General features: G+C 38.2%; 2 protein-coding genes across 2 annotated transcripts in view; both read left to right on the top strand.

Moving 5' to 3' along the window:
• LOC119793812 (G-protein coupled receptor 42-like) overlaps positions 1 to 3,643 on the top strand; it is a 36,896-nt gene extending 33,253 nt beyond the window's left edge. Inside the window, exons 2-4 of the mRNA XM_038301089.1 lie at positions 2,729 to 2,958; positions 3,097 to 3,301; positions 3,566 to 3,643. Coding sequence (XP_038157017.1) covers positions 2,729 to 2,958; positions 3,097 to 3,301; positions 3,566 to 3,643 — 513 coding nt within the window. The remainder of the gene's footprint in view (positions 1 to 2,728; positions 2,959 to 3,096; positions 3,302 to 3,565) is intronic.
• On the top strand, positions 253 to 25,490 carry LOC119794061 (ovarian cancer G-protein coupled receptor 1-like). The gene is made up of 5 exons (XM_038301407.1): positions 253 to 283; positions 23,434 to 23,672; positions 24,559 to 24,749; positions 24,849 to 25,137; positions 25,184 to 25,490. Exons 2-5 carry the CDS (start codon positions 23,451 to 23,453, stop codon positions 25,319 to 25,321), a joined length of 840 nt encoding a protein of 279 aa, XP_038157335.1. The 5' UTR covers positions 253 to 283; positions 23,434 to 23,450; the 3' UTR covers positions 25,322 to 25,490.
• Positions 25,491 to 27,435: the final 1,945 nt, after the last annotated feature.

Genomic DNA, 27,435 nt, shown 5'->3' with positions numbered 1-27,435 from the left:
TATTTAATCAACAATTAATCAGACCCAGTAAAGTTGTAATAGTGGTTCCACTGGAAATTATTCTTAGCTAACCACAAGTAAAGATACTCTTGATGTATATAAAGTGTATTTTCAAGCAACCTCCTACTGTTAACAGATGCTGGTTTCTCAGGAACAGCTGAGGTAGGCGTGTCTATCAGCAGCCTGATGTCAGTAACTATATACGCTGATGACTGAGTGATTGCAGAGGACAACCACTTTCACTCAGGTGGAGGAAACACATCTGATCTGAAGGCTGTCTAAGGTAAATATTTTCATCACTTTCTGTACAATTTAGAATAAAATAAGACATTTGATTAATTCTAATTGATCATAAGAAAAATGTTTCATTTCTATTTACTTAATGCCTAAGTGTTAATTGCTGTCAATGTTATATGATGTTTCAATAAAACTGATAGTTAATCTATCTGAACAGTCTTATTTTCATGTTAATTAAAATTCTAAAGTCAGATAAAATGCTGATAATCTTATCAGACACATTTGAGGGCACTTATCTCAGATAACGTCTTAAGCCAGGCCCACACTGACTAGGGTCTGACTGTAGTGCAGTTCCCAAAGGAACCCAAATCAATAATATGAGTGTTTACACTTAGTTTCAGTAAAGTGTGGGTCCAGTTACTGGCTCGACAGCAGGCTCCTAAAAACAGGAGCAGTCGGACATCAGACAGGAAGGAGTTCAAGTCAATACCAGAATTAAATCAACTCTTAGCAATCCTAGCTTCAAAAGTCTCTAAATTAGTTATGGATGTGGACATAATTTTGCAAAAAGATTAAAAAATTACAGATACAATAATAAAAATGTAATTATAAAGAGAAAAAAATCATATTTATTGTATGTATTTATTCTACTATTTTATGCCAAAACGTAGAAAATAGAACTTTATGGAAGAATATGTTGCAGCAGCCTGAACTTGATGGCTTTGCAATCAACACATAAAAACCTAAATGGTATTTAGAGTAAGAAGAGTGAATAATTATTGAACTAATGATGTTTTTATTACAAAAGCATCTAAAATAACTAACGGTGTCAGAATAAAAAAGAGAACAAAAAAAAAAATCTGTTGCACTGTTGTAACTTCATGTCATTTCTTTATTGTCACCAAATAAATCTTTGCATGAGTGAAGCTGTAATGTCTGTTTCACCTGTTAATGACTGAAATCTCTCTTTTCTCTTACAAATAAACCTCTCAAACAGGTTCTGCTTTAAAGATGGAAAACCACACAAGTACTTTGGATTCAAGTTATGATCACAACAGCAACATCCACTATCTCGACTATGATGACTATGACAAAGTTTATTTCTGTAAGGATATAAATCATCTCGTGATCTGCTGGTATTTGGAGGGGGGAACTTTATTATCAAAGATTGTCATCAGCATCTTTTTTCCCATGTCCCTGCTGGCCATCTACAGTCTCTACTCCCAGGTGTGTATTAAGAAAAGGTTTGTGGTCTGCTTTTGTATTTAAGAAAGATATTGATGTTTTTGTGTCTCCTAAAAACTGTTGCATCAGCTGCGTGTTAGGTGATGGATTTGGCTTCTCTAGGCTCCGCTCCTTATTCTGCCCTGATTGTACAGGGTCGCTCAAGTTCCTTCATTGGTTTGGCACAGCTTCCTGGAATGCAGAGTGAACAGTGGTTTATTGTTGTTATTTGTTTGAACATGAGAGGAAAAGCCTTGGTGTTCATACATAGGTCCGATTAGCATGGGGACTGTCCTCAGATTTCCAGGAAGAGTCCCTGTTTTGGAAGACCTGTCCCTGACAGAAGCTGTCCAGGATTTCAGAGTCAGATGGAAGATAATGTTGTCTTTGGGTTGTTATTAGGATAGCTGTGTAAAAAACACAAACTACAGATGTTGTTCATAACAGCAGCTGCTTTAGAAGATCTGACTGCACCACGTTAAAAAAAGACAGAATCTAAATGCAGAATATGATTTTGTCGTGTATGCGTGAATCATGGATGGACTAGCTATTAACTTTTTATACAAAGATGGTACTGTACTCATCTAAAAATATCAACATCTAGAGGATATCCAAAGTATTGATAGTATGGCCTAAACTTACAATCTAATGTTTGCGTGTACTGTTTACAATAATATATATGTACAATTATGACCATGTTTGCATATTAGAACACAGAAAGATTGGAGAATGATGGATCAGTATATAGTAAGACTTATAAAATAGTTAAAGTAAGAGAAGGAAAATTAAATGATAGAAAAAACTGAAAGAGGAAAATATGAACTCTCCTAGTAGTATATCGCTACTATTGGTTTTCAACTTTATTGTCACAACAAAATCAGGTCTGTGCAGTTAACCCATCCCCTTGGGGAGCAGCAGGCTGCCATTGTGTGGCACCCAGGGAGCAGTGTGGGGTTAAGGGTCTTTCTCAGAGTGGCAGTGCATGAGAGTGGGCCTTGAACCCAGAACCCCTGGAATCCAAGCGCAATGCCCTAACCACTAACCACCACTTTCCTAAATGCTAATGCCAGTGAGGAGAGACACATTTCTACTCTCAGTATTGATTTGTATTGCTTATATATGTGTAAAATCTGTGAAACCCTAACCATCTATGTTTCTACATTTAAACATTGTTAAGTTTCTTTTTTCCTCCTTCGAGTTCAAAATGTCAAAAATCAGTCTCTAAAATCTGGACACCTGGTTACCTTGGAGTAAATTTGTTTTTCAGATACGAAGTGAACGTGTTGTTCCAGTCTTCCTCATCAACCTTCTAATCTCAGATGTCCTCCAGGTCGTCTGCATGGTTGTAAACCTTGCATATGACATGGATACTAGGATAAAATGGACAAACTTTGCATATGGCATGGATCCTAGGACAGACAGGATGTACTTTATTCGTACTTACCATGGTTTTGTTGTGGCCAGTGCTTTGTTTATGACCCTCATAACCCTGGAAAGGTAATTTTCTGTATAGTTTATTCAGAACCATGAGTTATAGTATTTTATAAGATATTATTTCATGTGAAAGGTTTAATATTTATATAAACTGTTTATTTTGCTCTGCATAGACTGTTTACATGTGTTTTTGTGTGACAGGTATCTGATGATCGCCCACCCGCTGTGGTACAGATTTAACAAAACAGCTAAGGTCTCTGTTTCCGTCTCTGTTGCCACCTGGATACTTTCCATATTAATGAGCTTTGTTAGTTATCTCTTTCCTGAAGCCGGTTTTCTAATTCCCCTCCCTTTCATGATATTCTTTGTTGCTCTGACCTTCAGAGCTCTGTCTACAGCTCAGGCCGTACCGCCTGCTGAAAAGAGACGCATTGTTGCAGTTTTGGTTGTGGTGGTTTTGATTTATATTGTGATGTTTTTGCCCTTACCTGTTGTTCATTCAATAATAATCAACTCAGATTGCTCAACAGAGTGTGAGCGATTAAAAAATGCTTTTTATAATTCTTACATTTTAATTCAGATTAGCCCTCTGGCAGATATATTGCTTTACATCTTTTTGAAGAAATGGTTCATAGACAAGCTATTAACTTCCCTGTGTTGCTGCATTAAGGACAGTGATGAAGCCCAGCAGATAGTTGATGAAACAGGAAGCTCAACTTCTAAAAGCAAAGACCATGAAAGCCCATGAAACTTAGAGGGAAATCCAAGAACTTAAAAACGCTACAATCTTCTTTCATTGTTACATTTCCTATAACATTATCCTGCAGAGCCTGTGACCTCTAGAGGACACATGGAGAACTGCATATATAACACTTAATGAAGCTGATGTAAAACATTCAAGTTCTAAATTAGCGTTACTAAAAATAACAACATGTTCTTTTCAACATGTATTGATAATTTAGGTTATTTCATATGTGGAAACCACATTTTTTTGAAAATATTATCTCCATTTATTTCAAACAGCTGAATATTATTATTTACCAGCTGATGACAGTTTTTAACAGTTTGTGTTTATTTTTAGATACTGTAACTCAGTGGCTCCCAAACATATTTATGCACCCAAAAACTTGTTGTGCTGAGCAAATCTTACCAGTGTACAGAAAAATAAAGCATTAATTTTACATTTTAAATTAATTTTCATATTGTGTCAAGATCAGGGATCTTGTGGTTTGAAAAAACAATGTTGTTTGAAATAAATAGGTCCGGGACCTATAAAGTCAACAGGGTTGACAGAAGTTGGTAAAAATGTCATTGTTGGAGTCTGCAATTTTTTTTATTTTTATTTTATTTTATTTATTTATTTTCTTATTTTTTCCCTACTTGCTTTGATTCTGTTTTATTTTCCTATATTTTAAACATGTAAAGCACTTTGCATTGTCTTTGTAGTGAATTGTGCTATACAAATAAATTTGCCTTGCCTTGCCTAAAGAATGTCTCCAAAATGTATGCATCGAGAGAGCTAATATGTCATGTTTGTTTATTACTCTACTGGAAAAATCAGGAGTATTCAACACTCTTTATGTCTTGTTTACCAAATGGGAGGATGCTTTTTAATTAACAGCTGTATTTAACTAACTAATTCAACTTGTGCCTCATAAATTCTCTTCCTTGGGTGTCATCTGTAATGACCTAAGTGATCATTGTGTGTGTAGAAGCCATTATGTATAAGCTCTATAAAAGAATGGAAATGATGTTGTCGTCCTATAATTCTCTTCTTGACGACTTAAAATTGAAGCTAAGTTTTATAAAAATTCAAAGTTCTTAAAAAGCAGAAAAAGTCTCAGACAAAGATCAAAAAATTCAGACAGAGGGCAGCTGAGTCCGGGTCCAGTGTTTATTGCTAAACACTACATATTTACACAGAGCTGATGAGCCGAAGCTAACAAATGGTGAAACCAGCTCCCTTTTATACATGTCTTTATCGGTGGAAAAACCCCCTTCAGAACATATTTCAGTCATTGGTAAAGGTCACATTGATATTTATCTGCAAAACACGGTGACATTCATAGACACATCTCATACTTGTGAGAGCACTCTCTCAGACCATGAAAACATCTGGTGCATTCAAATCAGAAACTTATGACGGTGTAGTCAAAAACATGTCAGCCCTTGCTTCAAGCTATGTCAATCTACCATACTGCTCCCCCTTCGTCTCATCACCCATTACTGCTCCGTGTGTTTGAAAATAACAACTCCTTTGTATGGCCAGATTTTTGCTGAGCTGGACTACCTTGGGATGTCAAATATCTCATTTTTATTGCGGGTGCTTTTCTTATCACTAAGGGGCCTCAACCCTGCGTTGTCCTGCAAACCTCCTCTTGGGGCCAGGCGCAATGGATACACACACTCACTACTCTGCACTTCTCCTCTTAGCCTTGAACTGCTCTGCTTTTCTCATTTGTGAAAAACAACTTTAAACTTATAAAACATTAACTTTATTTTATCTTATGTTTAGTGCAGATTAATACACAACAATGTGTGTATGGGCGTGTGTTTCACCGGAAATGTCAAATCGGTTTGACCGCTTGGCGAGAAAACACTGTCAACTCACAGCTGGCTGTTGTATAATTTTTTTGTTTTGTTTTGTAAGCAGCAAGAGTGGGAATAAATAAGCCTTCAAACAGCAAGAACAGCGTCTGGACATTTCCTGTTCACACCATCTAACCCCGGCAAAGCGCGTCAACCATAAGATTCTGGTTTAAAAACACTCCAGTGGCTTTAAGCGTCGGCTTAGTCCCTACAGTGTGTTTGCTGCATGTAGAAGCACAGGGATTCCAAAATGCAAACCCTGTGTAGTTTGCAGAAGGAATCTTAAAAATGTTAATGAACAAGCCTTTCATCATTATTTGTCTATGGTGAACTGGGAATATATAAAACTAATTCCAGATGTAGAGCTAGCCTGGACTTTTTTCAGAGACATTTTCATGCAATTAATAAACAAACATGCACCTTTGAAGAAATTCAGGGTAAAGGGGCCACGAATGCCATTTGCCAGATCTGAACATAAAGCTTAAAGAACATTAGAGCACAGAAAGCCCCCTGTACCTGACTGGAATGAGCCTCACTTCCTAAAACTGGCAGCTGTTTTCATAGCAGAGCAACTGTCCATTCTGTTTAATCTTTCAATTGAAAACAAGGACATCTCATCTATTTGGAAATCTGATTTTGTCATTCCTTTATTAAAAGGAGGTGATCCATCAGTTCTTACCAATTATAGGCCAATTTAAAATGTATGTGCAACACTGGTGTAACTTTCTGAAGGAATGGTGTGGATATGTCCCCACCAACTTTGGGCATGAGGGGGACAGTCCCCAGCAATTATTTCCGCTGATTTACTTCAGCCAGCAGTAACTGGGTGCATCTGTCTGTGTTCGGAGCGTTTTCAGTACGTGTTTTTTCCTCGCTCTCCCGCTGCTCTCCAGTCCCACCTCTCAGTGAAATATCATTGGATCTGTTGCTTTGGGACATAATATTATTTGTGATCACTAGTCACTGCATACGAGGAGGAGAAGAGATACCGGATAAAGAAAGCCGTATTAACATACAGTTGGTTTCGTCTGACCTATTATGGCAAGCCCTTTTAACATAAATTTGCAGCAGCACTCATTGAATTTTAACTGGCAGCTACTCCGATGTATGTTTAAGTAAAGGTTAGGAGACGGGTCGGTTAAAAAAATCAGAGATACCACCGAAAAATCTGTTAGTTACACATATGGAGCTTTTTCCGCTAAAATGGCAGCAGACTGTACATTTATATGAGTTTAAAAAGCTGGGCTTCTAAAATGAACACAGATCTGTTGTTTTCTTATTTAACAGAGAATCAGACTGCAGAGCTTCTAGAGATCCTGAAAATGATTTTCTCTGGCATCATTATATTGGTAGACAGGTTCATAAATCTGTTTTTAAAGCTACAGTGTGTAATAATTACAGGGATATACAGTCAGAAATGTAATATATTATACATAACTATGTTATTTATCATCATCTACGAGCTCAGCCTCTTAACCTCAATATTTGCGTTGCCTTAGAATTCGTTATTTATAATTACATAAGAGCGGGTCTCGCAGCCATGGAGGCAGACATCTTTGCCCTTTAAAATAAATCACTAAAGGCAGGCATCTGTCTATAAATACCAAGAATGTATTGTGGTACTCTTGTGTTCCCAAAAATAGCAAAGTATTCAGTAAATATATATTTGAGCTCATTTTTGCAAAATATAAACTCTATTGATAGCGTCCGGGTTAAGAAGCTGTAGGTCCATCAGCCACCACCCTTAGAGCGCCCCCATCAACTTTTATCACAAAGTAGCACGCTTGATGTGTTTATCTAAAATTCTAGAGTCTCTTGTCTGTGATCAATTGAAAGAGTTCCTCCATTCAAATGAAATCCTTTCTAAATACCAATCAGGTTTCAGAAAAAAACACAGCATTATTACGGCTACTATGAAGGTGATAAATTATATAATTGTAGAACTTGATAAAAAACATTACTGTGCCTCATTCTTTATTGATCTTTCAAAAGCTTTTGACACTCTGGACCTGCTATTTTAAAACGCAGGCTACTTCTTACAGGCCTGTCAGAGCATGCGGTTGCCTGGTTATTAAATTATCTAGAAAACAGGTCCCAGTGTATAAAATGTGAGGGGCTTTGTTCTGAATTTGTTACTGTTCATAAGGATGTGCCACAAGGTTCTGTTTTGGGCCCCCTCTTATTTATCTTGTTGTTGTCGGAAAATTTTTATTTCTTTTCTATTATATATTAATTTATCCTATTTACTCAGTATAAAATTTTTCACTCAGTCTGTTTCACCTTCAAGGCCACAGCATTCCCTGCAGGATGATGTTTGTAGACCAGACATACAGGTGCTGGTCATAAAATTAGAATATCATGAAAAAGTAGATTGATTTCAGTAATTCCATTTAAAAAGTGAAACTTGTATATTATATTCATACATTACATACAAACTCATATATTTCAGATGTTTATTTTGTTTAATTTTGATGATTACAAATGACAACAAATGAAAATCTCAAATTCATCATATCAGAAAATTAGAATATTACTGAAGACCAATAAAAACAAAGGATTTATAGAAATGTTGGCCAACTGAAAAGTATGAACATGAAAAGTATGAGCATGTACAGCACTCAGTATTTAGTTGGGCCTCCTTTGGCCTGTATTACTGCAGCAATGCGGCGTGGCATGGAGTCGATCAGTCTGTGGCACTGCTCAGGTGTTATGATAGCCCAGGTTGCTCTAATAGTGGCTTTTAGCTCTTCTGAATTGTTGGGTCTGGTGTATTGCATCTTCTTCTTCACAATACCCCATAGATTTTCTATGGGGTTAAGGTCAGGAGAGTTTGCTGGCCAATTAAGAACAGGGATACCATGGTCCTTCAACCAGGTACTGGTAGCTTTGGCACTGTGTGCAGGTGCCAAGTCCTGTTGGAAAATGAAATCTGCATCTCCAAAAAGTTGGTCAGCTGCAGGAAGCATGAAGTGCTCTAAAACTTCCTGGTATGTGGCTGCGTTGACCCTGGACCTCAGAAAACACAATGGACCAACACCAGCAGATGACATGGCACCCCAAACCATCACTGACTGTGGAAACTTTACACTGGACTTCAAGCAACGTGGATGAAGTGCCTCTCTTCTTTTCCTCCAGACTCTGGGACCTTGATTTCCAAAGGAAATGCAAAATTTACTTTCATCAGAGAACATGACTTTGGACCACTCACCAGCAGTCCAGTCCTGTTTCTCTTTAGCCCAGGCAAGACGCTTCTGACGCTGTCTGTGGTTCAAGAGTGGCTTGACACAAGGAATGCGACAGCAGAAACCCATGTCTTTCATACGTCTGTGTGTGGTGGTTCTTGAAGCACTCACTCCAGCTGCAGTCCACTCTTTGTGAATCTCCCCCACATTTTTGAATGGGTTTTGTTTCACAATCCTCTCCAGGGTGCGGTTATCTCTCTTGCTTGTACACTTTTTTCGACCACATCTTTTCCTTCCCTTCGCCTCTCTATTAATGTGCTTGGACACTGAGCTCTGTGAACAGCCAGCCTCTTTAGCGATGACCTTTTGTGTCTTGCCCTGCTTGTGCAAGGTGTCGATGGTCGTCTTTTGGACAACTGTCAAGTCAGCAGTCTTCCCCATGATTGTGTAGCCTATAGAACTAGACTGAAAGACCATTTAAAGGCTTTTGCAGGTGGTTTGAGTTAATTAGCTGATTAGAGTGTGGCACCAGGGGCCATCAATTTTGAACCTTTTCACAATATTCTAATTTTCTGATATGATGAATTTGAGATTTTCATTTGTTGTCATTTGTAATCATCAAAATTAAACAAAATAAACATCTGAAATATATGAGTTTGTATGTAATGTATGAATATAATATACAAGTTTCACTTTTTAAATGGAATTACTGAAATCAATCTACTTTTTCATGATATTCTAATTTTATGACCAGCACCTGTAGCTTCTTCCCATAACAATCCAGATTCTTTCTGAAGGTTTATTCATAACATGTTACTGTTTATCCAAAGTGTCTATAATTAGTTTCGACTCTGACTACTTTCCATTGTTGTCAGTAAGGAGGAACAAATGCTGCTCTAACAGAACAGAGCAGAATGCTGTGCCATAAGGACTGTATGATGAACTGTTCTCTCTTTGCAAAGATATGAATAAATGTGCCGACTCAGTGAAATCCATCGATCTCCGTTTATTTCACTAGGGTGAATAGTTCAACACTTTTTTCGCACGACATCAGTTTACATTTTGTTGTTTAGTCTGTCTGTTTAAAGTCTTTTCCCCCAAGCCTTAAAAACAGCAATTATCAAACCATTTTTGAACTACAGACTCATCGCAAACCCCCCCTCATTGGTAAAATTAATGAAAAAGTTAAATGCCTTTTTAAGAATGACAAGCCGTTTTGATGTCTTCCAGTCAGGTTTCAGTGCCAACCACAGTGCAGAGACTGCCCTGATTAAGGTAATTAATGACATCCTATAGATCACATGTCAAAATGTCATCATATATACTCAGACTCTGGAAGAACCACAGTGCTGGTATTATTGGAACTCAGGGCACCGTTTGATACCACTTATCACTGGATATTATCAGAGCATCTGGAAATCTGGGTAAGCTTTTGTTGTACAGCACCAGACTGGTTTAAATCCTACCTGAAGGACAGGGACTTCTATGTGTCAGTAGGGAACTTTAACCTCTTAAAATCCACCTCATTTTGCGTATTCCTTGCCTATTTTGCATACCCAAATGGAAAAGCAAATAACTGTCAGCCCAAATTACATGTGCAATACATTATTTCTCAGGCGACTTAGTGGGTTTTAAGAGGTTAAATCAGAGACCAGAAAAATCTAAAGTGGGGATTCTCAAGCCTCCATTCTGGGGTCCCTCCCATTCATCATCTACATCCCCCCCTTGGCTGAGTTAAAAACCCATTAGTTTCGAGCTGCCGTTGACTGTTAGTGTTAAAATGTTAACTTATTAGTTTTAAGGTTTTCATCAAACAGTTGTATTTGTTTTACTACCAGCTTTTATTGTGTATTTATCTTGACTTGCTTTTCTTCTACTTTTATTTTTCTTCTTTTTTATTGTTCTTTTGAGGCCTGATGCATGGACCCTAAACAGGGAATTGCTGTTTTTGGGTCAGAGGTAACACACACTGTAATGTGTGTTATTGTTTACATCTGTGAATGTTGAGGGTCGAGTTATTTATAGATGTTATTTATCTATATATATATATATATATATATATATATATAATTTCTCTGAATTAGAGTGGCGTACACAAAATGAAGTTGCATGACATCCTCAAGTTTCTACTTTAGCTATTGAGTACATATACTTATATTTAACCACTGGGTAAAAGCCTTATACTTTGTTTTATATTTGATGGTTTTCAGCGTGAGACAGAGACGGGCTGTGATGGAGAGAGTTTCAGAATGATCCAGCCACTCTTTCATAATGATGTTGTTCCACCAGACTGCGAGAGTCCAGCATCATCCACTCAGCTAGTAAGCAATGTACTTCTGGAAGATGACCCAGCACTCTGGCTAAAGCAGCTGTCTGATTAAGCATGCTGCTCAATAGTTGGGACCCATTAGTTTCGAGCTGCCGTTGACTGTTAGTGTTAAAATGTTAACTTATTAGTTTTAAGGTTTTCATCAACTACTTACAATATCACGTTACAACATTTGCATCAAGAAAGTATGATAGCTTATCATAACCAAAGCTTAAACACTCTTTACATCTGTGCTTAACAAGGTTCACTAAACAAACATTGCATCGGATGTCATTAGCATTAGCCTGTAGCTTCCATCATTGAACACTCTTAAACATTACAAAACTATCAATCATATGCGACATGGATTAAACATGGCGTATCTACTTTTTCAAAACAACATTTAGGTCACTCTGATCATATTACACTTACGTTTTGTCATCTACACACACAACTTCAGCTGCACGTGCTTCTCAGCTCCGTCTTCAACTAATTAAAGTGCTGCACAGTTCTGAACAAAAGGCGCACTTATCACTTTTAGCCACTAGATGTCTCCCAACACCTTACTACAGATAAGTGTCTCTGAATGTCATACTGCCTTTCCAACACTATCTGTATAATGGGTCTGTTTTATGCATTGTATTCTCAATTCAGAGGCCCCCTTGCTTGTCTTTGCCTAGGGCCCCAAAGTTCCTAAATCTGCCCCTGCCACCATCATAGAAACTCCCAACCCCTTTACAGGGGAACAGAAGACCTCACCTATTCAGCCAGGCCAACTGTCATGATGGGTTCTCAAATGGAGACCCAGTTATGCAGAACACCACTGACACAAGGATGGAAAGTTTAACAGTTTATTTAAAGCACAACACACAGAATGTACTGATTCTGGTTCAGATCTGGATTCTGGTTCACCGGGGTCTGCGTGAGAGACAGCACAGTTAGTGACTGCTGACAAGGTTTGAATTCCAAAGGTTCACTGATTGTACCTTGAGGGTTCTTGAGGTTTACTTTGGGACAGTCACTGTTGGTTCTGGAGAAGGGGTTATCAGCAGAGTCCGTTTGCTGCTTCAGCGTCTTACGTCTAGCTTGAACAGACCTTGGCTTAGGTTTCCCAGCTCTAGTCCTGAGCTGCTTGGAGGTTCTCTGAGAATCTTCAGGGTTTGGCTCTGAGGGTCGGCTCGGCAGGTTAGCTCTTCCAGAGCTTTCACGGAGGAGACACGGGTTTCCTGGAAACACAGAGACAGTGGTTAGAATCCAACCTGGATTCAAAGTCATGGAGATACAACAAGGATCTAGGCTTTAGCGCTGACCAACTGGAACAACACTGCGGCGTTGAGGCAAGGTCTGAAGACAGCTTATATAGTGGATCCTCTGATGATCTAGATGAGCTGCAGCTGAGCAGGAGGCTCCCTCAGAGTATCCACGGCGGACTCTGCTGGAGAAAGATGGGATTTTCTCCAGCTCCCAACACCAACAATTCCCTACAGTGACCTGGAAATCCTCCCTAACCAGCAGCAGCCAATCCTCACCAGCATCACCAAACCTGAACTTTGAAGGACCAAAACAAACACAGTAGATCAGGAAAGTATCCACAGAGCTGCAGTATAACTTTTAGCTTTGCTTTAGTAACATGAATCTCTTTGCAATGACTTCTTCATATACCCAAATATGGCAACGCAGACAACATTTTCTTCATGATTTCTGTAGATTTAATCAGTGAACCTGATGCCTCCACTTAGCTCACCATCTTTAGGCAGTGTGGACCTTTCATGATCTGCCCTGATAGCTGGCCTTAATTCATGTCGTTCACCTGCTTTATTCTGCCCGGCTCCTAATCACCTCTCACCCTATTTAAAGTAATCTGGAATAAATTTTGTACTTGCAGAACTAAATTTCACATATCTATAAATCACTATTCATTTCAGATAGTTTTTATAGAATTATTCCTTTCTTAATTAGAAATGACTACTTTTACTTAACTGATTATTGATGCAACGCTTGGATACATATGAGTCGGATGTTTTTCTGCACCTCACGCAGGAAGTTGTTTTCTCCCACTTCCCAATATCGTGGGAATATTTTTCCCATTGGAATTATAAAAACGGAGGCCAGCATGGACAGAACTGTTTTTGATAGACTTTTAGGGGCAGTTTCTCTTGCAAGACTCTCTTTGTTGCCACTAATTCCATGGCTGAGGAAGAGCTCACTTGTTTTTCTTTTGATTCTGTTAATTAGACTATCACTGCCACAATTTCTGCTTTTAAAATCATGGCCAGTATCAATTGGATTATTGAAATCTAAAATTTATTTATTTATTTAGACATCAAGAAAATCTATTTTAGATAGGAATAATATTATCTTGGATATCTGAAAATGAAACATTCATTTTAGATAGAGGTGTGAACAGTTAATTTGGGAAGAACTGCATTTGGAATATCTAAAATACATATTGAGTAAATGTAAAATGGCTGGTACTTGTAAAAATAATGTGAGACCAATAATTTCACAATAAAAATATTTATCAAAACACATCATTTACATAACAGAGGCAAACAATTATAAACATACAAAATGCCCATAAACTGTCATGTAGGCTTACACTTCTTCAGTGCAAGTGGAAAATAAAAACCTTTGAAGCACATATCAACAGCAGAGACGTCTCATTTTCAACAGCCTTACATCATAATGAAGACTTTAGAGCAAAGAAATCTATTTACCAGCAGCAGCAGAGATGGACACAACCAGTGGACTCTTCTTTCTCCAAGTGCTTCACCGTGTTAGTTCGAATTGTAATACAACTAGTGGTGCAACCTGGACACATCTTCAGTGACTCTCCCGAGATCACTGGGTGTTTTGGGTCTTAGTCATACACCCTCACTTGGGCCACCCAGCCAGAGGTGATCAGTTCCCCGACTTGTGTCCAGGTAGCGCACTACACCACACCTCCCTCCTCTTCAACCAGAGCCACCATGAAGCCTTTTCAGCTGCTTCCTAGATGTTCTTGGTGGCTCTTCGTCTCTGCAGACCGCAAATCCCTCGGAGTCCAAGGACACAGTGTAGGGATCTGCCTGCGAAGCCCCTGCAGCCCACTTCAATAGGCTTGCAGCCATTCCTCTGGCACTCAGCCATGAGTTCTGCGTATTTAGCCCTCTTCCTCTCCTGGGCTTTCTCTATTCTGTCCTCCCAAGGAACAGTTAGTTCAAGCAGCACAACCTGCCTGGTGGAAGTTGATGACAGCACCATGTCCAGGCGGAGTGTCATGGCTGTGATGTAATCCGGGAATCGCAACCACCTCCCCAGATCAACCAAGAGCATGTGTTGGGTTCATAAATGTAGGTTTGCAAAAGAAGAACTGAAATACACAGTAATGGATACAACTTCTGCAGGGGAGACAGTTGAACCCCAGACTCAAACACACTGTCTCACACTGGACCTCTTCCGCAGAGCGTTTTATTAACAGAACATGACACATGGTTACAAACAGAGTATTGTTCTGACAGAACATTTGATCAGTTCATAAAGACAGAATGCTCCATCAGAATGAAAAGGCAGGATGGTCTCCTGACTGAATCATGAGACAGGAGTGGAGCATCCCCTCGCACAAATGTTTTATAAGCACACATTCATTTTATAATCAACATTGAATAAACCTAACAGCATGCCAGGGAGAATTTCAGAGGTCATGAAGAAGAGGGGTCACGCTGGAAATATTGACTTGCTGCTTTAACTGTCATTAAAAACTTTTGTTACTCATAATATGATTGCAGTTGTATTCTGTATGTGATGACATCATCTGACATACACACAGACCAGAGGGCAGCAGATCATGTAAAAATATAATATTTGTGTCATTCTCAATACTTTTGGCGATGACTGTAGATGAAAAAAAAATGTAAGTGTAACATGATCAAGGTGACATAAATGTTATGACATAAATGAACTAGATACGCCATGTTTAATCCATGTCGCATATGATTGATAGTTTTGTAATGTTTAAGAGTGTTCAATGATGGAAGCTACAGGCTAATGCTAATCACATCCGATGCAATGTATGTTTAGTGAACCTTGTTAAGCACAGATGTAAAGATTGTTTAAGCTCTGGTTATGACAAGCTATCATACTTTCTTGATGCAAATGTTGTTAGGTGATATTCTAAGTAGTTTTTATTCATTTTTATTAGTACATGCAGCAGGCATTTCTGATTTGTTTATTCCTTTCCTTTATTAACCACACAATAATATTCACAAGTGCTTCACCTATGCTGACATCTCTATCAGTGTGAATATGAAGAGCCTGCTGTATTTCTCCTGATTACGATTAAAGAACAAAGAAAGTAAAGGCATCCTGTCTGTGTTCTTACCGGAACACAGAGGAGGATATAAATATCAGTATCAGTCCTTATCCTACAGTCTCACTTCCTAACAGATTAACCTTTGGTTCTTTGAGTCGGATTGACATCTTCCTTGGACATCAGGATGCAGCCAGAAAACAGAATACAGTTCGGCTTCCTACCTGATTATGATGTAATTATGATGTGAGCTACATTAGAGCTCAGCCAATTGTGTCTGTTACGCAACCTATTATGGACTGCCCCTATAATGGATGAGATGAAACCAGAGCTGACCCCTCAACCGGTTCAGCAACCTTTGGAGAGTGCAAGTAGATCAACATGTCCCCCACTACTCTTCAGACCATGTGAAGTCACCCCTATTCCTCAGTTGCCACGTGTGGTTCCACATCAACCTCCTTACACTCTTGAAGGTCAGTAATAGGAGAACGGTCCTCCTCCTGTTCTTCCAAGAAGCCAACTCCATCGTGACATGGCACAGACATTTCACAAAACCCATTATTATCCAACGTGGCAAAGTCAGAGTACTACAGGTCATCCCACCTATAGCAGGCAATCTAGTACCCTTGATAAGCTGGATCGTATAATGGCTGAACTAAGTTTATAAAATGGGCATGGCAACAGCAGCAGCAGAGCCCTTTTAACCTATATTGATGAGCAGCACAGAACCTGACAGAAGCTCCCTACCTTCAAGACAGCTTCCTCCTGATGGCTACTGTAAACTGATGTATCATCAGCCATCCCTTTATGCAACTGTGTCAAAGTCAGTTATACCACCAAGTTGCAATGAACCTCTCAGCTACCCAACCCAAGCTCCACAAGCTCAGCCTCAGTGGTCACCTGCATTCACACAGGACAGAACCTACAGAGGACAAACACCTTCAATCCCCGACCTCACCAGAAGGGATCCAGGTGAATTTGCCCATCTTAAAATCGCTTTAGACAACCTGCTTCCTCAAGATAGCAAAGAACTGTTCAAATTCCAGGTTTTAATGGACCGTTTAAAGCTGGAAGACACACATCTCATAGCTGATACTAATCTAACTCACCAACACCTTATAGAGACACTATAGCAGCTCTGTCAGAGAAGTTCGGCCAGCCCCATCATCTGGCCCTTCAGAAGATAGCAAATGTTATGGATTCTCCAGACATCAGACGGGGAGATTCAGAAGCCTTTGAAAGATTTGCACTTCAGATTCGAGCATTGGTGGGTATGTTGAAGACTTTAGGTCAAGAAGGAGAGATAGAGCTGTGATGCGGATCACATATGTCATGCCTTCTCAGTAAACTACCGCTGAGATGAGGTTTGAGTTCAGGAGACACATGTGCCGACGTTCAGATGCAGTTTACAACCTCATGGAGTTTTCAGACTGGCTCAATTAGAAACTTGGTGTCAGTCTAGCGATAGACAAAGGAGTTATGTACAGCGAGAGAAACCTACTTTGAGGCCAGAGCGCTGCCGTGACTCAAAGACAGTTCCACGTTCTTCTACTATATCGCATGGAACAGAGAACATATCAGCTATTCCCAAATCAGAAACTAAAACAAGTCAGCTGTCTGCAAATAAGAAAGGAGAGCTAACCAAAGACTTTTGCCCATATTGTGATACAGAGGACCATTACCTAAGCCAGTTTGCTACATTTAAATGCTTCAATAAGGATCAGATGATTGACTGGATAAAAACAAATAAATGCTGCTGGCGCTGCGGGAGAGCACACCAGGCTGCAACTTACAATGTAACTTAAAGAAGCCCTGCAGCAAATGCCAAGGTAATCACCTTCTAATCTTCATGCAATCAATAGTAGAGATGTAAAGGAGGGAACCTGTCTTGTAAGCTCTGCTTCTGATGTTCTCTACGTTGATAAGCCTTCAGATCCAACTCATGTCCTCCTTAAGATTGTCAGAGTTCTCTTAAAAATGGTGATAAGATGCTGGACACATACGCAATGATGGATCAGATCGGACCATGCTACTGCCAGATGCTGCCCAGGAATTAGTGTTGACAGGAACACCAGAGGACATGTCTCTTTGAACTATTAGGCAGGACATTCAGACGCTGCATGGGGCATCAGTATCATTTGAAATCTCTCACATACAACAACCACACAGATCTTACAAGATTTCAAATGCCTTCACTGCCCACCATCTAAGGCTAGTGGACCATTCTTATCCCATATACACCCTCAAGAAGAAATATAAACACCTCTCAAACATACCTCTCCAAGGCTTCAATAATGTCTCGCCTTTGCTGTTAGGTGGGGCTGATCACCAAACAGGCTACTGCAGGTACTATTTAATGAAGATGCCAGTTGGGGACCTGTAAGGCATCTGTTTCTCAAACTAAAGACTCTAATGTACTTATCTTCTTGCTCAGGTGTGCAACGTGGCCTCCAACTTCTTTTTCTACTCTGGTTAGAGCCTCTTTGTGCTGTCCTCTGAAGGGAGTAGTACACACCGTTGTAGGAAATCTTCAATTTCTTAGCAATTTCTCGCATGGAATAGCCTTTATTTCTAAGAACAAGAATAGACTGTAGAGTTTCAGATGAAAGTTCTCTTTTTCTGGCCATTTTTAACGTTTAATTGACCTCATAAATGTGATGCTACAGAAACTCAATCTGCTCAAGGAAGGTCAGTTTTGTAGATTCTGTAACGAGCTAAACTGTTTTCAGATGTGTGAACATGATTGCACAAGGGTTTTCTAATCATCAATTAGCCTTCTGAGCCAATGAGCAAACACATTGTACCATTAGAACACTAGAGTGATAGTTGCTTGAATTGGGCCTCTATACACCTATGTAGATATTGCACCAAAAACCAGACATTTGCAGCTAGAATAGCCATTTACCACATTAGCAATCTATAGAGTGTATTTCTTTAAAGTTAAGACTAGTTTAAAGTTATCTTCATTGAAAAGTACTGTACTTTTTCTTCAAAAATAAGGACATTTCAATGTGACCCCAAACTTTTAAACAGTAATGTATATATATATATATATATATATATATATATATATATATATATATATATATATATATATATATATATATATATATATATATATATATATATATATATATATATATAATCATAATAATTGTGTTTGTTTTTTTATCAAATGACTGGACAATGTTGAGCAGTTTAGCCTGCTTCCTCATGCAAAACATATTTTTCCAGATAAAGCCTGGTTAACTTCCTTTCCTGTTGGCTGAAGTGGTTCCCATTCAAGGCATCTTTGGCAAAGAAGGCAATGATTAAAATAAATAATTCTTGTAAATTGTATCCATTAAATGTAATTTTTGTCAGGAATTAAGATGATTGCTTTTGACTGTGCTATTGGTGAGCCAGATAATGCAGTTTTCAACCAGAAATGATATAATGAAGAACCAGCTTAAAATGTAATTTATCTCCTATCTCTAAAGAGAATGGAAGACAGTCAGTTAGGGGTAAAACAATTAATCGGATTAATCATGATTGATTACTGAAATAATCCTCAACTAATCCTCCAACTTTATTTGGATTTAGTTTTTACATATGAATAGATATACATACATAATATATATATATATATATATATATATATATATATATATATATATATATATATATATATATAAAGAAGAGCTATATGTGTATATATTTGATCTCTTTTTAGTCTCATTTTTTATCTTTATTATATTGTGTTGTTGGATGTGTGTATATATATATATATATTTGTGCTGTCAATCGATTAAATTTTTTTAATCGCGATTAATCGCATCAATGCCTGAGTTAACTCGCAATTAATCGCAATTTAATCACACATTTTTTTCCTGATTGAAAATCATTTAAATACTCTCGATGACATACAAAAAATACATACAGGCTAGGTTTGTGCCAATGTTCTTTTTTTAAAATGAAAACAGGTCACAGACACTGATTTATGCCATAGAAACATATGGCAAGAAGATGGGGAGGCATGTAGCAAAAAATAACAAATATGTAGGCAAAAAAAAGGCCCTGAAAACAGGCTGATGTAAAAGACAGTCTTTACAGTTAATACAGTCTTTTGAACAAAGACAAGCATTTTACCCTACTGCTATAAAATGTAGTACAGTTAACATTAGATGTTAATTAACCAAGATAATAATGAACAATTTTCAATCAATACATCAAAATCAATAGACCGACATCACTAGATGGAGGTAGTCTATGCTCTAGAAAGTTACTTTTCAGCCTCTTAACAAAAATGAGAACACACACACACCCACCCACCCACACACACACACACACACACACACACACACACACACACACACACACACACACACACACACACACACACACACACACACACACACACACACACACACACACACACACACGATACCGACCTGTGGCGTACACAGACAGCAAGAGTGCCGTAGCAGATTCCATTTCACCTCAGTAATCTGTTTTCTCAGCGTATTTCAGGTTGCTACTAGCCACCAGACACTCAACTTGTTTGTTGGTGGTGGGGCTTAAAGAAAAGGCACTAGCGCCACCCAGTGTATGAGCGTCTTTTTTCCTTGAGGAGCTCCGCTCTCGAAGCCTATGAGAAATGCATAGACTGGGGGAAAATAGCCCCGCCTTCCCGCAGGCTGCAGCGGGATGTACTTGGAAAATTGTACCATAAAACCACATAGCGTTAATCTCACGTTAAAAAAAATTATAGCTATTATAATTATAGCTGTGGCGGGAGGTGGTGAGCAAATACACTTCCTGTCAGCTTGGGGCGCACAAGAGCTGTGGCAAAGCTGCGAGAGATGAGCTCTGAGAGCAGAGCTGTGAAAGTGGAAAATTAATGAACTGATCTTGTTTTCATATGTAGCAGGAGTTTTGAACATGTTCCAGTACGATCATTCAAAAGTCGTGGAGTGCCTTCATGGCCCCCCAGGTAAATGTTTGATTCAAAAATGACTGACATCCTGTGCAGTTTGGACCATGGCTCCAAGAGACTTTTTGGTAGGTCTTGTAGGGTTAAAAATGTGTAGAAGATATCATTATCCCCAGTAGACGTATGGCCGAGGGCTGGTATTTAGCTTTATGGCTTGGAGTCTGGTTTGATACTTGGCCACGCCCAAATACTGTTATTCAGATAAATGATCTCGATAACTTTTGATCTCCAATGCCATTAGTCTATTCATAGTGAATTTGAAGTCTGTATCTCAAGAGCTCTAAGAGGAGTTCGCTCAGATATGACACAAGTGGCTCAGAGAAAGTTTTACATTTATCCAAAATGGCCGATTTCCTGTACAATTCGGACCATGTCTCCAAGAACCTTTTCAATTGGTTTTGGAAGGTTAACCATGTGTGCTAAATTTCAACCTCATTCAAAGCATAGTCTGGGGTTGCTTGTTTGTTTTATGGGCTATATCGCGCCGATAGTAACAAAGAACTATGCGGTAAGACTCAGGGTGGTGGGCTCTCTGTTTACATCAACAACAGCTGGTGTAAAAATGCCAGACCATTCACCAGATTCTGCTCTACAGCCATCAAGGTTTATAACTGTTAACTGCAGGCTCTTCTATCTGCCCAGAGAGTTCAGTGTGGTTTGCATCACTGCTTTTTATGTGCCCCCTAGCGTTAACACTGAAGAGGCCATGAAGACTCTATACCAGGCTATCTCTGAGCTCCAATCTGCACACAGAGGCTGTTTTCATCATTGCTGGGGATTTTAACCAGGCTAACTTGAAGACTGTTCTCCCTCATTTCTACCAACATGTGGACTTTGCAACTCGGGGTGAAAACATTTTAGACCTGGTTTACTCTAACATTAAAAATGCATTCAGAGCAGCCCCTGGCGGTCACCTCGGGTCATCAGATCATCTCTCTGTAATGCTGATCCCTGCATTTAAGCCCCAGCTGATCAGGGCTAAACCAACAGTTAAAGAGGTCAGATTTTGGTCTGAGGGCGCCATGGAAACACTCCAAGACTGGTTTGAATGCTCTGACTGGAACATCTTCAAGGCTGCAGCAACAAATGACAACTTATTTAATACTGATGAGTATGTCATGACTGTGTCAGCCTACATCAACAAATGTATTGAGGACGTCAGCATCAAAAAGAACATCACCACCCGGGCCAACCAACCACCCTGGATAAATGAAGAGGCCATTTGTTTATTGATGGGATGCAAACTTTACAGCTAGAAACAGGAGAGCTTTGTCAAAGTAATTATGTATGTGTTTATGTTGTTTATGAGCTGTCATCCCGGTCTAAGTATTTGTTGATATAGAAATATATTTATATATAAATAACAAAGCAGTACTTATAAAAGACCCTGGGCAGGTCACCAGTCTCTCCCTACTTAGAACATCTATATGTGAAATTTCAAAGATCAAAGCATTGTGTTTTCAAAACTTCTTAAGGGTTTTTTTTTTCTACCTGTTCATCAGCCAGTCTGTAAATGTCGACTACCTGCAGATTCACTTTGTTTATAAATATTACAACTTCATTTAAATCCTTTTCCTTTCTCATCATTTACATTTCTTTGTCTAGAAAACATGCAAATGACTTCTAATTTTTCCATTTCTGTTTCACACTAAAGCCTTTCATAAGGCTCTATGGCATTACACAAAACTTGCCTGCCTGAACAGCAGCGATCAGAATATTTAAAATAAGACCCAGGCCACTTGGCTATGTGGCCTCAATGGGATACATATCTATATATGCATACCTGTATGCCATTAATACTCTGGCATGGTGGATAGTAATGCGTAGAGCAGTCTTTCTTATTGACCTTCTTGAAAAGATTGCATTGTTACATTTCTGGCTTCAGTTGGAAAAGAGGAAAGATCAAAAGATGCACTCACCCTGTGCCAAAATGCTTCACATAGAGGCACATAAATTGTTATCTCTTTTTGACATCCACTGAATCTATGCATGAGTTTGAGGTTTGAAAAGTGGTATTCTGGGTTTCTGAGGACAGGGCTGATGATATACTGGGAAAATGTTTTAACCAAAGGCTCTTTATATCTAGAAGGAATCTACAAATAAAAATTAACACTTTGACCAGAATACTTTATATGAGGTAAAAAAAAACAAAAAAAAACACACAATTAGCACCACTTTGGCTCCTTTGACTTAGTTGTTCCAAAATGCTAATTGCTCTCAGCAGATTGGCCTCTAAACCCTTTGAGGCTTTGTTGGTTGCCAAACAGAGGTGATTTTGGATTGAGTTCCTGTATTTAATCAACGATAAAGACACGGTAAAGTTGTAATACTGGTTCCATTGGAAAATATTCTTAGCTGACCTTTATACATTTATCATTGTGAAGCTATTATTGATGTATTTAAAGTGTGTATTCAAGCAACCTCCTACACCTTCTGGGTTTAACATGTTAACAGATGCTGGTTTCTCAGGAACAGCTGAGGTAGGCGTGTCTATCAGCAGCCTGATGTCAGTAACTATATACGCTGATGACTGAGTGATTGCAGAGGACAACCACTTTCACTCAGGTGGAGGAAACACATCTTATCTGAAAGCTGTCTAAGGTAAATATTTTCATCACTTTCTGTGGATGTAGGAGAAAATAAGATTGATTATATGAAAAATGTTTGATTTAGAAATCTATTAACTTAATGCCTCAGTGTTAATGGCTGTAAATGTCATTTGTTTCAATAAAACTGATAGTTAATCTATCGGACAGATAAAACTTTGCTAATCGTATTATTATCTCTGATAACATCTTAAGTCACGCCCACACTGACTAGGGTCTGACTTTAGTTCCTCAAGGAACCTCAATCAGTAAATAATGTAATAATAAAAAAAGCTCAAAAAAGTCAAAATAGAAAATAGAAATGTATAGAACACTTACTTTGCAGCAGCCTGAACCTCATGGCTTTGCAATCCACACATAAAACACCTAAATAGCATTCATCAGTTTTTATAAGAGCAAGGAGAGTAATGTTTATAGGATTAATGTTTTTTTTATTACAAAAGTATATGAAATAACTAACAGTGTCATAATGAAAATGAGGAAAAAAATCCTGCTATACAGTTTTAACATATGTTTGCATGAGTAAAGCTATACGGTCTGTTTTACCTTTTAATGACTGAAATCTCTATTTTCTTATGACTAAATCTCTCAAGCATGCTCCGCTTTTAAGATGGAAAACCACACAACTGCTTTGGATTCAAGTTATAATCACAGCAGCAACATCAGCTACCCTGTCTATGACACAAATGATTATGGTGATGACCCTGAGGGTAGCAACACAGACCTGTTCTGCTGGCTTGATAACAATGACAGAGGAGTTTTATTATCAAAGATTGTCATCGGCATCTTTTTCCCCATGTCCCTGCTGGCCATCTACAGTCTCTACGCCCAGGTGTGTATTAAGATGGAGGTTTGGGGTCTGGTTCAGTATTTAAGAAAGATGTTAATGTTTTGGAGTTTCTTAAAAGCTGCTGCTGGATTATTAGCTAAGAAGTTGCCTGTTAGCTCATCAATTTAGCTTCTCTAGGCTCCCCTCCTTATGCTGTCCTGATTGCACAGGATAGCACAAGTTCCTTAAAGTGTCTAAGAAAAATAGAACATTAAAAAAGGAGGAAAATATGAAAACTAATAGATTAGTAAATGAAAAACAATGCAAAACAGCAGAACAGTTTTGAAAAACAGGAGTGAAGAAGATGGTCTATATGGAAAGCAAGAATAAATGAATTACCGCCCCAAATACTATCATCCATCTATTATCATCTCTCACTTATAGGGTGGGCCGTTGTTCATGTTATGGAAAGCTCTGTGTTCACACCTTAAAGCTTTCTCTTTCCTGAAACTCAGGACAAACTCTTTAAATTTCTAAATAACACATAATAACATACATGTTCTAAATAACCATGAAACATGACAACAGATTCTGATAGAAATTATCAGATCAGAGAAGTTTCTTGGGTTTACAGAAGGTAGTGCTTACCAACCGGGCTCACATCTCATTGAAGTGGTCATGATTCAATTACAGAAGTATTTTATACATCTCCAGTCTGCCACATCATCACATCATTACATCATACATGTTTGCAGATGAGGAGACATCCATGGATCCAGCCTTATCAAAATATAATGCAGCTCTTATTCCATTTCCACATATTTGCCACGTACAGAACAGACTCACACATCATTATTAACAATTATCCTAACACCCACCTCCAGCAGTCGAGTTCAAAATCAGTCTCTAATATGTGGTCACATTACCTTGGATTGAATTTGTTTTCCAGATACGAAGTGAACGTGCTGTTCCAGTTTTCATCATCAACCTTCTAATCTCAGACATCCTCCAGGTCACATGCAAGGTTGTAAAACTTGCATATGGCATGCACCGTATGACAGACGTGATCGCCTTTATTTATACTTACTTTGGTTTTGTTATAGCCAGTGTTTTCTTCATGACTCTCATTGCCCTTGAAAGGTAATTTTCTGTATAGTGTATTCAAAACAATAGGTTATAGTATTTTATAAGACATTATTTAATGTGACAGATTTAATCATTTGTTTTTTTGTGTGACAGGTATGTGATGATTGCCCACCCACTGTGGTACAGATTCAACAAAACAACTAAGGTCTTTGTTTCAGTCTCTATCGTCACCTGGATACTTTCTATATTAATGGGCTTTGTTATTGCTTTTAATATTATATCCACTGTGCTCCTCCCCCTCCCTTTCATGATATTCTTCATTGTTGGGACCTTCAGAGCTCTGTCTACAGCTCAGGCCGTACCAGCTGCTGAAAAGAGACGCATTGTTGCAGTTTTGGTTGTGGTGGTTTTGATTTATTCTGTGATGTTTTTGCCCATAGTTATAGGTCTATCATTGTTATGGTATTCAAGTCACATTTGGCTGCAACTCTTGGAATTTTTCGTGCATGCTAATTCAGATTAGCCCTCTGACAGATATGTTTCTTTACATATTTTTGAAGAAATGGTTCATAGACAAACTATTAACTTCCCTGTGTTGCTGCATTAAGGACAGTGATGAAGCCTAGCGGAGAGTTGATGAAACAGGAAGCTCAACTTCAGACCATGAATGCCCATGAAACTTAGAGGAAAATACAATAATCTAAAGAAGCTACAATCAACCTTCTGTCATTGTTACAAATAATCCTCGAGAGCTGTGACCTCCACTTTTTTCTTAGATATTATCACCATTTATTACTAACAGCTAAATATCATTATTTACCAGCTGATGACAGTTTTTAAACAGTTTGTTTATTTTCAGATACTGTAACTCAGTGGCTCCCAAACATATTTATGCACCCAAAAACTTGCTGTGCTGAGCAAATCTAACCAGTGTACAGAAAAATAAAGAGTTTATTGAAAAGAATGTTAAACAAGGTCTCCAAAATGTATGCTTTGAAACAGATAATATGTTGTTTGTTTATTACTCCACTGAAGAACGTCAAAAAAACAAACAAAAAAACAAACAGGGAAATGTTATTTTGGTTGGAATATGACCCTGAGCCTGCAGAAGAGCCATTTGCTCGAAAGAAAATCAGCACTCCTTATGTCCTGCTCACCAAATGGGAAGATTCTTTTTAATTCACAGTTGTATTTAATCACAAACACATATCCAAGGATCCTCAACAGATTACAAAGTGTATTATGCTATATTGCTCTCCACAGATGAAAATAAATGGTGTCGGCCAATTAGCTTCTTCCATAATCATCAAAACAATTCCTGACTCCTCCTTTCCTCCTCTGACTTTTCTTAGTAATTCTGAATCACTATGTAATAAAATATGCAAAGCCCACCCTTAAGTTGAAATAATCAAAGCCACTCTGTTTTAATTCATTACATTTGCCTAACTTCCCTAAATGAAACAGAAATATGTATATTTAATTATAAATGTCTATGGGGACCTGTTTTACTTAAAATGCATGGGAAATGTCTTGACCCCCCGCTTTGCACAAGTTTTCAAACAGAGATATTCTGAAGTTTCAGGTTTATCCCTTCCCTTACCAAATGTATTTATTTATTTATTATTGTACTTTTAGATTTAGACATCTACTGTCATTTTGTATTCAAATGTGTATACAAAATGGAATTTGGTTTGTAGAGCCAGACAGTAAATGAGCAGCAGTGAAATAAACATTTACATTCCATTAAGTGCAGCTACTGCAGATTTAGTTTAACTCAAATAGTATAGTAGGTCAGATTCACTGAAATAATAAAAAATCTAACCAATCAAATTTTAGGGCTCCTTTAAGTTTAGATGTTATTTATATTTAATTTTTCCTTATTAAATCTCCTTTTATGTAGCGCTTCACCAATATTTCTGACCTGATTAAGCACACTAGGTTCTCTCTAGTTTGACCGTCTGTCTGGGTATGTTTTTATTCTAAAGTCTTCCTAAATGGATTTCTTGTATTTGGTAGGCCCACCATACAAGTCAGATCAAATAAAGCTGGCAAATTATTAAACCAACCCAGGCCTGATGTTGAAACGACTCAACCCTGTCCCTTGGTCCACAACAGTTGGAGGTAATAGGGTACCTCAGGCTTCTCCTTGGAATGTAGGTGAAGGAGGGAAACAAAAAAAGGATGGAAGGAAAAATGTAATAAAAAAAATGCCAGCTCCTCTAATGTCAGTCTATCAGGTGACAAAAGCTCAGAATAAAAATCATGCCATCCCTGGCAGATGTAGAATAAAAGTTGAAGAAAAAACACAGCTGATCCATGCAAGCTCTACCTAACACAAACTATATGCAGGTTGGCAAATCTTAAAGTGACAGACCATGACAATTTCATAACAATAATGTTTACTTATTTAACTGTTTCACTTCTCCCATTCAAACAGTCTAGCAAAATAACAAACATATAAAGAAATCTCCTGTCCAGGGGTGATGCTGAGAAACTAGTCCATGCATTTGTTACTTCAAGGCTGGACTATTGTAATTCTTTACTATCAGGAAGTCCACAAACTGTAGTTAAAAGCCTTCAGCTGATCCAAAATGCTGCAGCCAGAGTTCTGATGAAAATGAAAAAGAGAGATCATATCTCTCCTATCCTGGCTTCTCTTCATTGGTTTCCTGTTACATTCAGAATAGAATTTAAAATCCTCCTTCTCACATATAAAGCCTTAAATGGCCAAGCTCCATCT

The sequence above is a fragment of the Cyprinodon tularosa genome, unplaced genomic scaffold (genome assembly GCF_016077235.1).
Source record: "Cyprinodon tularosa strain WSP-4 unplaced genomic scaffold, ASM1607723v1 ctg1124, whole genome shotgun sequence".
Classification (NCBI taxonomy): Eukaryota; Metazoa; Chordata; class Actinopteri; order Cyprinodontiformes; family Cyprinodontidae; genus Cyprinodon; species Cyprinodon tularosa.
This window is presented reverse-complemented; position numbering and strand designations above follow the sequence as displayed.

Excerpts from the sequence above, each read along its gene's own strand:
- LOC119794061 (XM_038301407.1), top strand. The coding sequence starts at position 23,451 with ATGGAAAACCACACAACTGCTTTGGATTCAAGTTATAATCACAGCAGC. Across the intron at positions 24,750-24,848 it reads ACTCTCATTGCCCTTGAAAG|GTATGTGATGATTGCCCACC; the intron begins GTAATTTTCTGT and ends TTTGTGTGACAG. Across the intron at positions 25,138-25,183 it reads TGATGTTTTTGCCCATAGTT|TCTTGGAATTTTTCGTGCAT; the intron begins ATAGGTCTATCA and ends TTTGGCTGCAAC.